This window comes from Cibotium barometz, unplaced genomic scaffold (genome assembly GCF_041138505.1).
Source record: "Cibotium barometz isolate CiBa-2024 unplaced genomic scaffold, ASM4113850v1 ctg368, whole genome shotgun sequence".
NCBI classification, from domain to species: Eukaryota; Viridiplantae; Streptophyta; class Polypodiopsida; order Cyatheales; family Cibotiaceae; genus Cibotium; species Cibotium barometz.
The window spans coordinates 1529634-1544639 of NW_028229435.1; the positions used below are offsets into that span (position 1 = coordinate 1529634).

A 15006-nucleotide genomic window follows, 5' to 3' on the forward strand; every position below is an offset into this window, starting at 1 on the left:
CTCTGATTAGCCCCTAGAGTCGCCAATTTCTTCCACGTCCCCAAAATCAGCTTGTTTTTCTACTGCTTTGTGGTCGTACGGTCCATATGCATTGCTTGTGCACAATTGGGACAAACCCTCTTATGTGTAGGGGCGCCATGATGTGCTAAAGCTACGTCTAAGAGGGTTTGGCATTTGATGGACCACAGAAGGAGAGCCAAGCAAAAGAGCAGGCTGCTGTCCAGAGGTGCCATAGCCAAAGCTTCACCAAGCTTATAAGTGAGATTAAAAATTAATTATTTCTCATTTCTTTTCAAGTGGAGTTGATTTTTTGGTTAAATAATGGTAATTATAAGCTTTTCCCAGCATTTGGCTGATTCCTAAAGCCAAAATCTAAACCAAGTTTCCCTCTCCATCTTCTCCATAAAAGCCTCACCAAAAACTTGTTTAAAGCGGGATTAAGGTGTTTTTAAACACTAACAAGTGTTGCTAAACACTAGTGGTGGCCCAACTGAAGAGGAATGGAGTCCCTTGGCTCTAAGGGGAGGTGGCTTCATCAAAAATCTCTAAAGGCGGCGTCTTCAACAACAATTTACTCAAGAAATAAAGCTCTCGGTGGTGACTATTAGCTTGGAGAGTGTTTTTAAACACTAATGGTGGGCATAACCATCAAAGCGGGAAGTTTTTGCAACTGAGGAGGACTTCTACATCAGCTTCTTCATCAACAAATCTTCTATTATGAAGGTTTTTGGTAAGCACATCAATTTTGGGTGCTTCTATTCAACTTCCGCTTATTTCTTGAGCTTGTTCCATGCAAGTATGGTGTAATGGCATCCCATAAGCCATGTGCAACCCATGAATGGTTCAATGCATTCTTATTCCGCTATGAACTCATTGTGTTTAGCATGTAAGCTGAACCTAAGAAGAGGTCAATGCATCCTAACATGCCTCTATTTCATTTTTTTAGTGACATTGCATGAGCTTTCTTGGCATTGTTTATGTAAGAGACATTGGCACATGTATAAGCCATGTACTCATGAGTCAAGAAGCGTGTTTCTTGTCATTGTGAGCCATGAAATCAGCTCCTTAATCACTCTAAATAAGCTTGTACCTTCTCATTGTATTAGTGGAGTAGACACTATTCTTGTCAAATCATTAAGACAAGTGGTAAGACCCTCCCAAACCCATTCCCTTGAACACTTATTTGAAAGGTCAAAGTGGAAAGATGAATGAGCACGCATAAAGAGTGGAGTGCACCCGCATTAAGGTGTACATCATCATCGACAACAACTAAAGACTCAAAGGCCATTATTAACCTTTGAAGCTCTAGGGTATTTGGTAAACCCTAGTAAATCACATCACCATGAACACCATTGTACGCCTATTTATAAAGGCATCTCCATCCATAGATTAAGGTGGGGATTCTATGTGCAATACCACCCATTCCATGCATTCATAGCTGGTATTGAGGGGGGGTATTAGAATATAGGTATTGTAACCATTAGTCTTGGGCACAATATTGGATGGTTGAAATTAAGGTTGTGTGTAAAGGCACCCCAAAGGGGTGGCCTCCTCCTATTTAAAGGATGGAAACTCTTCACAATTTGTCTGAGATTAGAGCCCAATTGCATTTGTAAGCAATTTAATAAGCAAGAGATTTCTGGTATGACTTTGTGTCTTCTCTCTCATCCACTTGTGTCACCTAGCATGAGCACCACAAATTTTTAACAGAGAAGAGGTGGAGGAGGGTGCTATAGAGGGTACCCTAGATGTACCAGATGTGGGCAAGGGAAAGGAGGCTACACATGAGAGATGCCTGAGCTTGAGCTTAGTAAGCTTTGTGTCTTCTCTCTCCTCCACTTGTGTCACCTAGCATGAGCACCACAAATTTTTAACAGAGAAGAGGTGGAGGAGGGTGCTATAGAGGGTACCCTAGATGTACCAGATGTGGGCAAGGGAAAGGAGGCTACACATGAGAGATGCCTGAGCTTGAGCTTAGTAAGCTCAGCTCTGTGGTTACTGAAGGGGAGGAATTCCTCTTTTTACATGACCTACAAAAGGTCTGCAAGCTCAACCAAGCCAAGTGCCTCTCCTTGTTAGCTGTGAATGATGAGTTTTCCATCGACAACAAGGGCTCGGAGGCTTTGCAACAAGGGCTTGTTCTAGTAGTGCAGGGTGGTGTGCATGAGTCGATGATGATCTTGAAATCAGCAATTGCAGAGGCTGCTGATCAAAGCCTTGTGATGGTGACTGAGGAGAGGAGTTTAGAAAAGCTCAAGACCAATTGCCACCAACCAGAGAGTCAAAGGACGCTACATTAGTGTCGTTGGAGGAACACAAGTCCTCCATTGACATTTGCAAGCCTAAGGTGTTTAGCTCTGATTTCAAACACACGATAAGATAAATTATTTATGAATCTAATAAATATATTTGATAATACTACTAGAATTCCTCTAATCCTCTTTATTGTGTGCAGCATATAGTCTCTATAGATGCTTGGGCTCAACGTAAAGGTGGCACATGATGCAAGGTTTTTGGAAGAGATGTTGTGTTGCCCCATTGCATGGGTCGTATTGCACCTCAACACCTTGTTGTGGTGCACAATGCATTCAGCCCCATGGCAAGCTTCTACATGTTAGCCCTCAAAGTACTTAGCAAGGTCCTATGCTTGTCAACAATTCCAAGAAACGCTGACAAGATAGTCCTCATCAACAAGGCTACAATATACGCTGCCTTCTAAGGGGATTATGCTTCTAAAGTGCTCGCACACACTGCATTTGCGGAGATCATTGGTGACAAGGACCCAGATTGTGTGGTCACAATGCCATATTGTCTCGGGGACCCTTCCACTTAGCAAGCAGAGGTGCAAGGCTATAGCTAGGCGTCTCAAGAACATTATGAGTTAGCTTGAAACTTTATTGTAGCTAGATACTGTGCTCGACAATCAATATAAATCCTTTTTATTAATACAATTGGGTTTTTTTATACATAAAGTTTGAATAATGTAAGTTTTCATGATATGAGAGAGAGAGTGAGTGAGAGCCATTGTGGATAACATTGGATTGCATGCATGTTTAGTTTTGTGGTACCAGTATGATTAATTTGGGCCAACTTCCCATGATGTCCCCCCTGTCCTCTCTGACCACAATGAGTGTGTATGTGAATATGACTACTTGTAAATGCTTGTACACATGAAATTGGATGCCACCAAATATAAAAATAGACCCAACCTGAACATGGTGACTTTTGCCCCCAGATAGGCTTTCTGTTTGGGGCAAAAGTTGCCCTGTTTAGGTTGGGGCTCCTTTTGTATTTTTTAGCCTTCAGTTGTCATTTATAAGCATTCATATAAGATTTTCTATAAACTAGGTGCTTAAAATTAAAGATATATAGTGCCTTATAAAGTAATATTAAGATCATAAAAGATACTCTTTTACATGATGAGAGAGTTCTTCCACATGGAAGGAGAGAGTTCTTACATGAGTGTGTACTTCTTACATGAATATAGTTTTATCTAATTTAGCCAATACTCAGCTTTAATTGATAGCAAGGCCTATGTGTATGTGAATATGAATACATATAAAGGTCTGTACATGACAATTAGAGGCCACCAAATATAAAAATAGCCCCAACCTAAACACGACATGACAATTAGAGGCCACCAAATATAAAAATAGCCCCAACCTAAACACAACATGACAATTAGAGGCCACTAAATATAAAAATAGCCCCAACCTAAACATATAAAGGTCTGTACATGACAATTAGAGGCCACCAAATATAAAAATAGCCCCAACCTAAACACGGTGGCTTTTGCCCAGACAGGCTTGTTGTCTAGGCAAAAGTCGCCCTATTCAGGTTAGGGCTCTATTTGCATTTTTAAGCCTTTAATTGTCATGGATAAGCATTTATATAGACCTTATTATTAATTAGGTACTTAAAATTAAAGATATATACTGCCTTACAAAGTAGTATTAAGATCATAAAAGATGTGGTGCCTTCACACTAAGCTTGATATCACCTAGTTATCATACACAAGTTTTGCTATCACCAAGCAATTTACAATAAATAATATTAAAACAAAAAAAAATTAATACATATGGTTGAGAGGAAGATTAAAACAAGACTCCCAACCAGAATAGGGCGACTTTTGCCTAGACAGGCTTCTTGTCTGGGCAAAAGTCGCCTGTCTGGGCAAAAGTCGCCCTGTTCAGGTTGGGTTTTTTTTTTACTTTTCTAATTCTTCAAACTATACATACTAGCAAGTGAGATATACAAATCACCCTTGTAAATGAAATATACAAATCAAATACATTTAAATATTTTTGATACACATACACAGGCAATCAAGGCCTTCATGGTGGACAACTTGAGAAGCACTAAAAGGAGAATATATTAAGTGAAGTTTTACATTGTCCAATCATGTACATCACAAGGGAAAATATTCAAAGGTTATCACATCGAATGGTGTGTGCCAGCTTGATGTCTTTACACATGATTGTGACCCGCTTTGCATGGATTGCACACAGGTTAGAATCTTCAAACATGGTGACCAAAAATGCCTCCGCTGCTTCTTGGATTGCAGTCACCAAGGTAAGGCTTCATACCTATTGGTTGGGTGGTGTTTTTTCCACCTTAAAATGTAAAAAAATTAAAAATTAAAAATTATCACTTTTTGGGGCGGCCCACCTAAATACGAGAATGTTTTGCTGATGTGGAAGGGAGATATGGTGGGAGTTAATGAGAAAGAAGATTTCAAATTGACAAGAAAGATTCAATTTGTAGAGAGTGAAGATAAAAAAATCAAAAAGTAAGAGAGAAAGTATGAGAAAAGTCAAAAAGTAAGAGAGAGAGTATAAGAATATTCCCTTTAAAAAGTGAAACCAAGCAGGTATGGCTAATATGGCAAGGCAAAAAATAGGGGTCATCATAGCCTTTGTCTCCCTTAAGCCTAGCTTTTTAAGCTCTAATCCCTTAAAACACCATTAAATCTATCAGAAAAAACCTTTAAATTAACACAGACATAAAAAATACAAACAAAAAATTCCATGGAAACATACCTTGTTGCATGCCGCCATGACCCTCCGTTTCCTTGCGCTGCCTTGCACCAAAAGATTTTGAATATTAGAAAGCTTTCGTTTATGCTCACGTGCACCAATTGGTGTGTGCTTCAACCTCCTGGATAAGTTATCTCTTTGATTATTTATGAGTGCTTCTTGTTCCTTATTTTTCATGTCTAGGTATTGTGAATGTTTAAGTATTGGTTATGAAGACCACCACTAATAGAAAGTCTTTTACAATAACCTAGGAGCCCATTTTTCCCATCACCTACATATCGAACAAAACTAGTGAAATCAGAAAATGGTGGACTGTACAAGGTCAAAGGATAATAGGGGAAGAGATTCCCATCCACCCAAAGATCAACATTCTTCTTCCCCTCATTTCTTAGTGTAGACATGGTTGAATTAGGTAATGATTGTCTAACATATGGATGTTTTGCTAGTGCATAATCTTCATCTATACGAATGTGATTGTCTACTTTACGATTTCTACCATTCGTAATATCATCTAAAGACATGTCTAATTTAAGATGACAAAAAAATAAGATTAATAGAAGATTAGAAAAGAGACTTATATTAGATAATAATATTCTAACATTTGGAATGATCATAGAGAAATATATATTAAGAATATATCTCTCTAAAAAAGCCATTTTTGATATTTTAAAAATAAAGATTTTAGTCATGATTAGGAGAGATGAGAAGAATGAAAGGAGTGGGGTGGCATTAAATGACATTAAATGAGAGATGAGAAGAATGAAAGGAGTGGGGTGGCATTAAATGAAAGGAGTGGGGTGACATTAAATGAGATAAGGATTTGAAAATGATATTTAAAAATAAACTTTTCAATATATATATATATATATATATTTGGGAGGAAAGTTTTAAATAAAAATACACTAAAATGTTAAAAGTATCAAAAAGTCATTATTTTAGTGGCCTCAGAAAATGCCCTTCTATTTTGGGATATAAAATATTAGAATGCATCTTGTAATCATTAGATAGCATAGCAATTAGGAAGATATGACAAGAGTGAAGACTCTGAGAAAGTTATGAAGATATGACAAGATTGTTATGAGGTAGTTATGACTAAGAAATGATATAAAAAATGCACTTTTGGGTTTATATATATATAAGGAAAGTTTTTTTGATGGAAAAACTCAAAATAATAATAATAATAATAATAAAAATAGGCCCCCCCTTATGGGCGTGATGATACAACTTGCATTCTATCTTGGGTATAAAATATTAGAATGCACCTTGCAATCATTAGATACAATAGAAGTTAGAAAGATATGACAAGAAAAAGTGAGAACTTGGGAATGGTGATGCAACTTCTTGTATCTAAACTTTAATGGGTTAAAATATTCCAAAACTATAGACTATAAAAGTACTAAAAGCTAGTGAGAGAGTGGATAAAATATAGATGGTAGGACCTAAAAAGTCTATAAAAAATAGGGGAATCATTTGCTTTGTCTCCCACTATGGGGTCAAAATTTGCATTTTTAATCAAAAGATTACTAAAATTTTGGATTTCTTACAGGGCCCATTTCATAGTCCAAATTTTCCCTAATGTGTATTCCATCCTCAAACAGATGGCCAAACAGAAATTTACAATCAATCGGGCTTTGACGTTCTCAAATCATACTACCATGACAAGCAATCAAAATTGGAACAATATCTTCCTTTGGTTCAGGCAATCCTAAATGATACTCACTCATTGAGTACTCTCCGCATGCCGTATGAGGTAGCATTTGGTGGTTATCATCTCTTGAGGCCAATAAAACCATTAAGACATTCTCAGAAATCATGGAGTTAGTTAAGGAGCACCTTGCCAAGGATGAGGAAGCATATACCCGACAAGCCAACAAATCCAGGCAAGATGTCAACTTTAAGGAAGAGGATTGGGTATATCTTCGCATCATGAAACAATGGCTAAAGCTAGTGGGAAATCATTGTCCCAAACTATCATTCAGAAGTTTCAGCCCATTTCCAGTCATTCAGAGGTTAAGTGATGTGTCTTTAAAGTAAAAGTTGTCAGAAAGTTGGACTATGCACAATGTCTCATGTTTCTTGGTGGAAGCCATATGTAGGTCCATAATTGCAGAATATATTAGAAGAGCAAGAACCAAAATATGATTGACGAAGCTTAAGTTATAGGCGAGAATAACTTCTCCTCCACAAATGGAAGCATGGATCCGATCGATGAATACGACAGTTCTACACGAAGTTTAAAGAGCGTGGAACCCATGAAGCAGTTTGGCTGGATTGATGAAGAGTTATTTCAAGAGTACCCCTACTTGTTGGCAGACAACTTGGAAGCCCTTGAACCTACCACCAAGTTAAGTAGGAGGGATTGTCACATGCACCCTACACTGGGGTACACAATGACACATCATCAGTGTAAAATTTGTACAAAAATAGAACCTTTTCTAGGATTTTTTATCGTACGTCGTCGTGACCCCATTTTGAGCCCTTAGTCCAGGGATAGTTAGGCACAAGCTACATAGGTTAGTCTCTGAGCTAGAGAGGTCAGTCTATTGTTAGTCCTCTTAACCCACTTGGAGAATGTGTTAGTTAGTGCATGTAGAAGTCAGCCCTAGCATTAGGTTAGGCATGAGCAAGCATGTAGAAGTGTTTTGGTATGTCCGTGGGCTTATTTGGCATGTACAAGGGCTAAGCTTAGCCTTCAACAACCTCAGTGACTAGCCGACTAGCATGGGAGTGGGTCTATACCCAGTCGCCCAGCATCTATTGTTGTAGGCTCACAACATGTGGGGTATAATACTCCAGGCGGCGAGGTCATAACATGTTGGACAACATTATAAAAATCATATTTTCCCGTGCGCAACAATTAATAGCATTTAATTATTTTTATTGGGTATTTTGTGTCCATGGTGAATTGGCCGACAACCCTATGCTGGCCAACCAGAAGCAAGGAGACATATCAATATAGGCACATCAAATCTCATTCAAGTATTCTCAGCAAAGCATACTCATTTTGCACCATCCAAGCACTCTAGGCTACTAATAAGGAAGATACTCTTCACATTCAGCCAGCATATGTGCAGTTCTCTTGCTATGTGGACTTGCATCAGTGGCCAAGGAGAGTCTTTAGCAAAGCCTCATGATAGCTAGATACTCAATTGATGTACAGTCTTCCTCGTTCTTACATTGGGCATTCATATCATACAACATTTCTCCAAAGAATAATATAAGCAAATACTCCTGCTTGGAGGGGGCCCTTTCAGTGGGTATTGGGACCCAATATTGTGTCATCTTCCACCTTCTCATTCTCTCTCTCTCTCTCTCTCTCTCTCTCTCTCTCTCTCTCTCTCTCTACTCTCTACTCTCTAAAGTTGATGATAAGTATTCTCACCACATAAAGGTATAAACAAGGGTGATGCTGATGTTACTGAAGAGAAGGATACTTGTGTAAGAAGTTTGATTGATCTATGGAAAGATAATATATTGGTTTCTAATGAAAATCCAAAGGTATATATAGAGATTATAAAGAATGAGTTGAATGCGGCCTACTGCAACAAAATTTGGAGGGTAAGCTGGAGTAAGGGTACTTGGGAGAAGAGGTGGAAATTGCTATGGGGTCTGAGAATACCTTCGAAAGCCCAAACCTTTCTATGGAGAGTATGCATGTGGGCTTTCCCTCTGGGCTGCAAGTTGGTGGATAGGCACTTTACCTCATGGGTTTGTCCTAGGTGTGGATCAGTAGTAGAGGATGGTAAACATGCTTTTTGGGGATGTTTTTCCATCAGGGGTTTGTGGAGAAAGATAGACAATTGGGTGTTTCCTAATAGATCTAAGGGGTTCTTGGGGGGACTGGTTAATGGGAAAATTGATTGAAGCAGAGGGATGATTTTCAGCCTGGTTAGAGATACTTGTTTGTGGGAAATCTACATTTCTAGGAACTATCTGGTACCTTTTGTCGGCCAATCTTGATGCTTTCTTCTTGGACATCTTGAAATCCCAGAATGAGAAAACGCTCCCAAAAATCTCCTAAGATCCATTCATTTCTTCAATTCACCACCTCAATTGAACCATCAGGAAGAGTCAGAGATAAATCTATGAGTGTATCCACACCCTCACTTGATTGCAAGGGAACCCACTCCCCATTCTTCTTCATCCATCGTTCATAGAAAAATCGAATGGATAAGCTCTGACGAGTCTTCAAGTATCAAAAGGAGGAAAGTTTTTCTGATGGAAAAACTCAAAAAATGAAAATTTTAAAAAAGTCAAATTTTGGGTCCCCTTTATGGCCGAAAAGTGAGAACTTGGGAATGGTGATGCAACTTGCATCTAAACTTCTATGGGTTAAAGTATTCCAAAACTATAGACTATAAAAGTACTAAAAGCTAGTGAGAGAGTGGATAAAATGTAGATGCTAGGACCTAAAAAGTCTATAAAAAATAGGGGAATCATTTGCTTTGTCTCCCACTATGGGGTCAAAATTAGCATTTTTAATCAAAAGATTACTAAAAATTTGGATTTTTTATAGGGCCCATTTCATAGTCCAAATTTTCCCTAATGTGTATTCCATCCTCAAACAGATGGCCAAACATAAATTTACAATCAAATGGCCTTTGATGTTCTCAAATCACACTACCATGATGAGCAGTCAAAATTGGAACAATATCTTCCTTTGGTTCAAGCAATCCTAAATGATACTCACTCATTGAGTATTGGCCGGATGCCGTATGAGGCAGCATTTGGCGGTTATCATCTCTGTTGGTGGATGAGACGTGTCGTCATCTCTTGAGGCCAATAGAACCACCAAGACATTCTCAGAAGTCATGGAGTTAGTTAAGGAGCACCTTGCCAAGGCTGAGGAAGCATATACCCGACAAGCCAACAAATCCAGACAAGATGTCGACTTTAAGCAAGAGGATTGGGTATATCTTCGCATCATGAAACAATGGCTAAAGCAAGTGGGAAATCATTGTCCCAAACTATCATTCAGAAGTTTGAGCCCATTTCCAGTCATTCAGAGGTTAAGTGATGTGTCTTTAAAGTAAAAGTTGTCAGAAAGTTGGACTATGCACAATGTCTTTCATGTTTCTTTCATGAAACAATGGCTAAAGCAAGTGGGAAATCATTGTCCCAAACTATCATTCAGAAGTTTGAGCCCATTTCCAGTCATTCAGAGGTTAAGTGATGTGTCTTTAAAGTAAAAGTTGTCAGAAAGTTGGACTATGCACAATGTCTTTCATGTTTCTTGGTTGAAGCCATATGTAGGTCCATAATTGCAGAATATACCATAAAAGTAACAACCAAATATGATTGACGAAGCTTAAGTTATAGAGCAAGAATAAATTCTCCTCCACATATGGAAGCATGGATCTGGTCGAAGAATACGACAGTTCTACACAGAGTTTAAGACCGTGGAACCCATGAAGCAGTTTGGCTGGATGAAGAGTTATTTGAAGAGAACGCTAAGTTGTTGGGGCAGACAACTTGGAAGCCCTGAACCTACCACCAAGTTAAGCAAGAGGGAATGTTACATGCACCCCGCACTGGGGTACACAATGACACATTAGCATGATCATCAAGGCAACATTTGTATCGAAGTAGAACCTTTTCTGAGATTTTTTATCGTACCTCATGACCCCATTTTGAAACCTTAGTCCAGGGATAGTCAAGCACAAGCTACATAGGTTAGTCTCTAAGCTTTAGAGGTCAGTCTATTGTTAGTCCTCTTAACCCACTTGGAGAATGTGTTAGTTAGTGCATGTAAAAGTTAGCCCTAGCATTAGGTCAGGCATTAGCAGGCATGTAGAACTCTTTAGGTATGTTTGTGGGCTTATTTGGCATGTACAAGGTCTAAGCTTAGCCTTCAACAACCTCAGTGAGACTAGCCGACCAGCATGGGAGTGGGTCTATATGCAGTCACCTAGTGTCTTTTGTTGTAGGCCGACAACATGTGGGGTATAATACTCCAGGCGACAAGGTCATAAAAGGTGGGACAACATTAGAAAAATCATATTTTCCCATGCACAACAATTAATAGCATTTAATTCTTTTTATTGGGTATTTTGTGTTCATGGTGAACTGGCTGACAACCCTTTGCTGGCCAGCTAGTAGAGCAAGGAGACATATCAATGCAAGCGCATCAGTTCTCACTCAATCATTCAAGTATTCTCAGCAAAGCATACTCACTTTGCACCATCCAATCACTCTAGGCTACTAATAAGGAAGATACTCTTCACATTCAGCGAGCATATGTGCAGTCCTCCAGCTATGTGGACTTGCATCAGTGGCCAAGGCAGAGCCTCGTGATAGCTAGATACTCAATTGATGTACAATCTTCCTCGTTCTTACATTGGGCATTTATATCATTTGTACTCAGCATTGTACAACATTTCTCCAGAGAATAATATAAGCAAATACTCCTGCTTGGAGGGGGCCCTTTCAGTGGTGGGTATTGGGACCCAATATTGTGTCATCTTCCACATTCTCATTATCTCTCTCGCTCTACTCTCTAAAGTTGATGATAAGTATTCTCACCACATAAAGGTATAAACAAGGGTGATGCTGATGTTACTAAAGAGAAGGATACTTGTGTAAGAAGTTTGATTGATCTATGGAAAGATAATATATTGGTTTCTAATGAAAATCCAAAGGCATATATAGAGATGATAAAAAGTGAGTTGAATGCGGCCTACTGCAACAAAATTTGGAGGGTAACCTGGAGCAAGCGTACTTGGGAGAAGAGGTGGAAATTGTTATGGGGTCTGAGAATACCTTCGAAAGCCCAAACCTTTCTGTGAGAGTATGCATGTGGGCTTTCCCTCTAGGCCTACAAGTTGGTGGATAGACACTTTACCTCACGGGTTTATCCTAGGTGTGGATCAATAGTAGAGGATGGTAAACATGCGTTTTGGGGATGTTTTTCCATCAGGGGTTTGTGGAGAAAGATAGACAATTGGGTGTTTGCTAACATAGCTCTAAGGGGTTCTTGGGGGGACTGGTTAATGGGAAAATTGATTGAAGCAAAGGGGGCAGTTGGTATGATTTTCAGCATGGCTAGATATACTTGTTTGTGGGAAATATAGATTTCTAGGAACTATCTGGTATTTTCAAAAGGGTTTAAGATAGTGACTAGATGGTATTGAGTTATGTATAGTTGTGTACACTATTGTTGGTATGTATACTATGTGAATAAAATGAATGATAACACATTTGTGGAGTTGGTGCAGTCATTACAAACTGGAATAGGATGAGCCACTCATAAGATGTTGGGATAGTTGTGCACATACTAGGGGAACCTAACAAATTCATGGCTTTGCGGGTATATGTAGGGAAGGATGTGAAGGAGTTGGGGACATATAATAATGGGAGAGTTGGCTTGCCAAAGTTGGGCCTAAAATACAGAGGTGGTATTTGAAGGAGAAACAACTAGTCCATACATTCTTGGCATTGATAGAGAACCCAATTGGATAGAGGATTGTTGTGAAGATATGAAACAAGGAGGCTATGGAGGAGCAGAGCCCCAAGGGCTTCACCACTGAGCTTGGCATACCATATCAGATGGGATCAATCATCTTTTGTCTGGCAAGATGAGAGGTGGGACCAGATTTGTGGGTTGTTAATAGTGAAGAGTTATACTAGTGTTGTTTTTGTTCGGATCTGAACTATACATGTGGCGTATGTAAAAGGTGGACTGTTGTATATGTGGCTCGATAGTTTACTAATATAATAAGAAGAGAACACGTTTTTATTAGATACTAATTCTCATTTAATGTGGGTTGCTGGCAAAAGCATAATAAGGTGGAGACTATGCCCTTATGGGGACAATAGGAACTCATCGGAATGGTCAATGCGAGAAATGTGGACTATGTCGTACTCCGGCTGGCTATGGGCACCTCGTGTGGACCACTCGTCTCTGAGAGGATCGTGGGTGGAGTGTGCCGAGTCGTGACAAAGTGATCGGATGAAGGGCGTGGACGTGCGAACCTCGTCGTCGTATTCGCAGACATGGTTATAAAAGCAGTCGATGTAATGGTCCGTCTACACTCTGAGTGGATTTGAGTTATAGCCATGGATACGTCTCTCACGCACAAGCGCTTGCTCGTGTTCGTTTTAATCTGCGGCTTGGCTTGCGAGGTCGCTTTGGCGAAGGGGCAGTATGGATCGAACAAAGAGGATCCGCACAAGGGTTATAAGGACACAGACAGCTCGCCCAAGGGGGACAAGCAGTCTCCCAAAAAGGCAGCACCGTACAAGAAGCCAAGCGTAGTTGCCCTTGCGGTGGAAGGAGTAGTGTCGTGCCAAGATTGCAAATATGTGGGAACCAGATCGCTCGCGTACGCAAAACCCCTAGCTGGTAAGTAATTAATATCTTAATAATGCAAGTGTGCTTGCTTCAAAGTCTAAACCAGAAAGACGAACTTGATACGGCCTGTATATATTTCACAACATGATGATACCCTCCGCAGGAGCCAAGGTGAAGCTCGCATGCCAAGCCGGCCTCCGCTACAAGAAGTTCTTCTACTCCACAGCTCTCACCGACTCTCATGGCTACTTCTTGCTGCGCGTCCCCCGCTTCGACCTCAAGCAGTTCCTGCCTCTGATCAAGAACTGCAAGGTCTACTTGGTCTCCTCCCCAGACAAGAAGTGCAGCACTTGCACCAACATCAACTATGGCAAATCCGGAGCCCCTCTCCGCCTGGAAAAGTCATACCCCGATAAGCTCCTCTACTCTGTGGGACCTTTTGCCTTCGCTCCTGCCCGCCCATGCAAGACACCTCCTCCTGTGTACCCCCCACCTTCCGCACCCGCTTACAAGTCCCCTTCTCCTCCTCCTCCTCCTGTGTACACCTCTCCCCCGGTGTACCCCCCACCTTCACCACCCGCTTACAAGTCCCCTTCTCCAGTGACGTACCCCCCACCTCCCTCACCCTCCCCTCCTCCCCCGGTTTACAAATCCCCTTCCCCAGTGTACAAGTCCCCTCCCGTCTACCCCCCGCCACCTTCCTCGCCCGCTTACAAGTCCCCTCCACCGCCCCCCCACCACTACTAGAGGTCCATAAATTCATAGTCCACGCGCCTAAAATGGTAGGCGCCCTAGTTTTCTAAGGAATAAACCACCACTACAATTTCGGGTGGAGTAACAACATTTTCCCTTAAGCAGCAACCACAGTATTCTCTCCCCTCTGCCCTCTCTCTCTCTCATGTTGACTTCGAGGCGCAGACTACTACACTTAGGTGGCAGCAGTGATTGCATGTTCTATTTGCACTCACTCTTGCCGTTACCTTGTATCACCAAAAGGCTACGTCAATGTGCTTTGGAAAGAGAAAAACAACATTTTGTATACGTGGGCTCCCGGTACCCACCTACACAATTTTACTTTCCTATAAATCATGGGGTCCTAGTTACCCATACCCATCTCGGCAATAAAGGGCATGGTACCCATCTACGCAATTTACTTTGCTATTAATCATTGCATATGATCAAGAGATCAAATACCTTATCCATCGTTTACTTACTTTTAATTCCTTACTTCTTGCTGTAAACTATAATCTCATGCTCCACTACTAGTAGTGAACTTAGGTGCTCTTTGTTACGGATCCTATCTTCGTGCTGTCTATTACACGTAGGTGTGGTTCTCTTCAAGATCTGCCCCCCTACATACGATTTTGACACTCCAACAAAAAGAGGGCCTAGCAGCATTTATAGTATGGCTGTTATAAAAGGATCACGAAAAGTGTTGGGGCGTAAGCGTGCTGTAAGCAACGCTATTTTTTCGACACTATAAGTGCTGCTATATCCCACAGTATAATCGTCGCTATATCCTACGGTATAAGCGTCGATATTTCCTACGTTGATTTCGCCCGTTGAGAGCGGCACTAATGAAAAATGATATCATTCCTATTTCCATCACTTATAGCGGCGTTGATAAAAAACAACAGCATCACTATTTCTGCCGCTTAGCGGCGTTGATAAAAAAATAAG

At 40.5% G+C, this 15006-nt stretch overlaps 1 protein-coding gene across 1 annotated transcript; it reads left to right on the forward strand.

Annotated features, from left to right (window-relative positions):
- Nucleotides 1-13084: 13084 nt before the first annotated feature.
- On the forward strand, nucleotides 13085-14526 carry LOC147602625 (uncharacterized). The gene is made up of 2 exons (XM_086797816.1): nucleotides 13085-13377; nucleotides 13490-14526. The coding sequence occupies exons 1-2, from the start codon at nucleotides 13092-13094 to the stop codon at nucleotides 14071-14073; spliced, it is 870 nt and encodes a 289-aa protein (XP_086653942.1). The 5' UTR covers nucleotides 13085-13091; the 3' UTR covers nucleotides 14074-14526.
- Nucleotides 14527-15006: the final 480 nt, after the last annotated feature.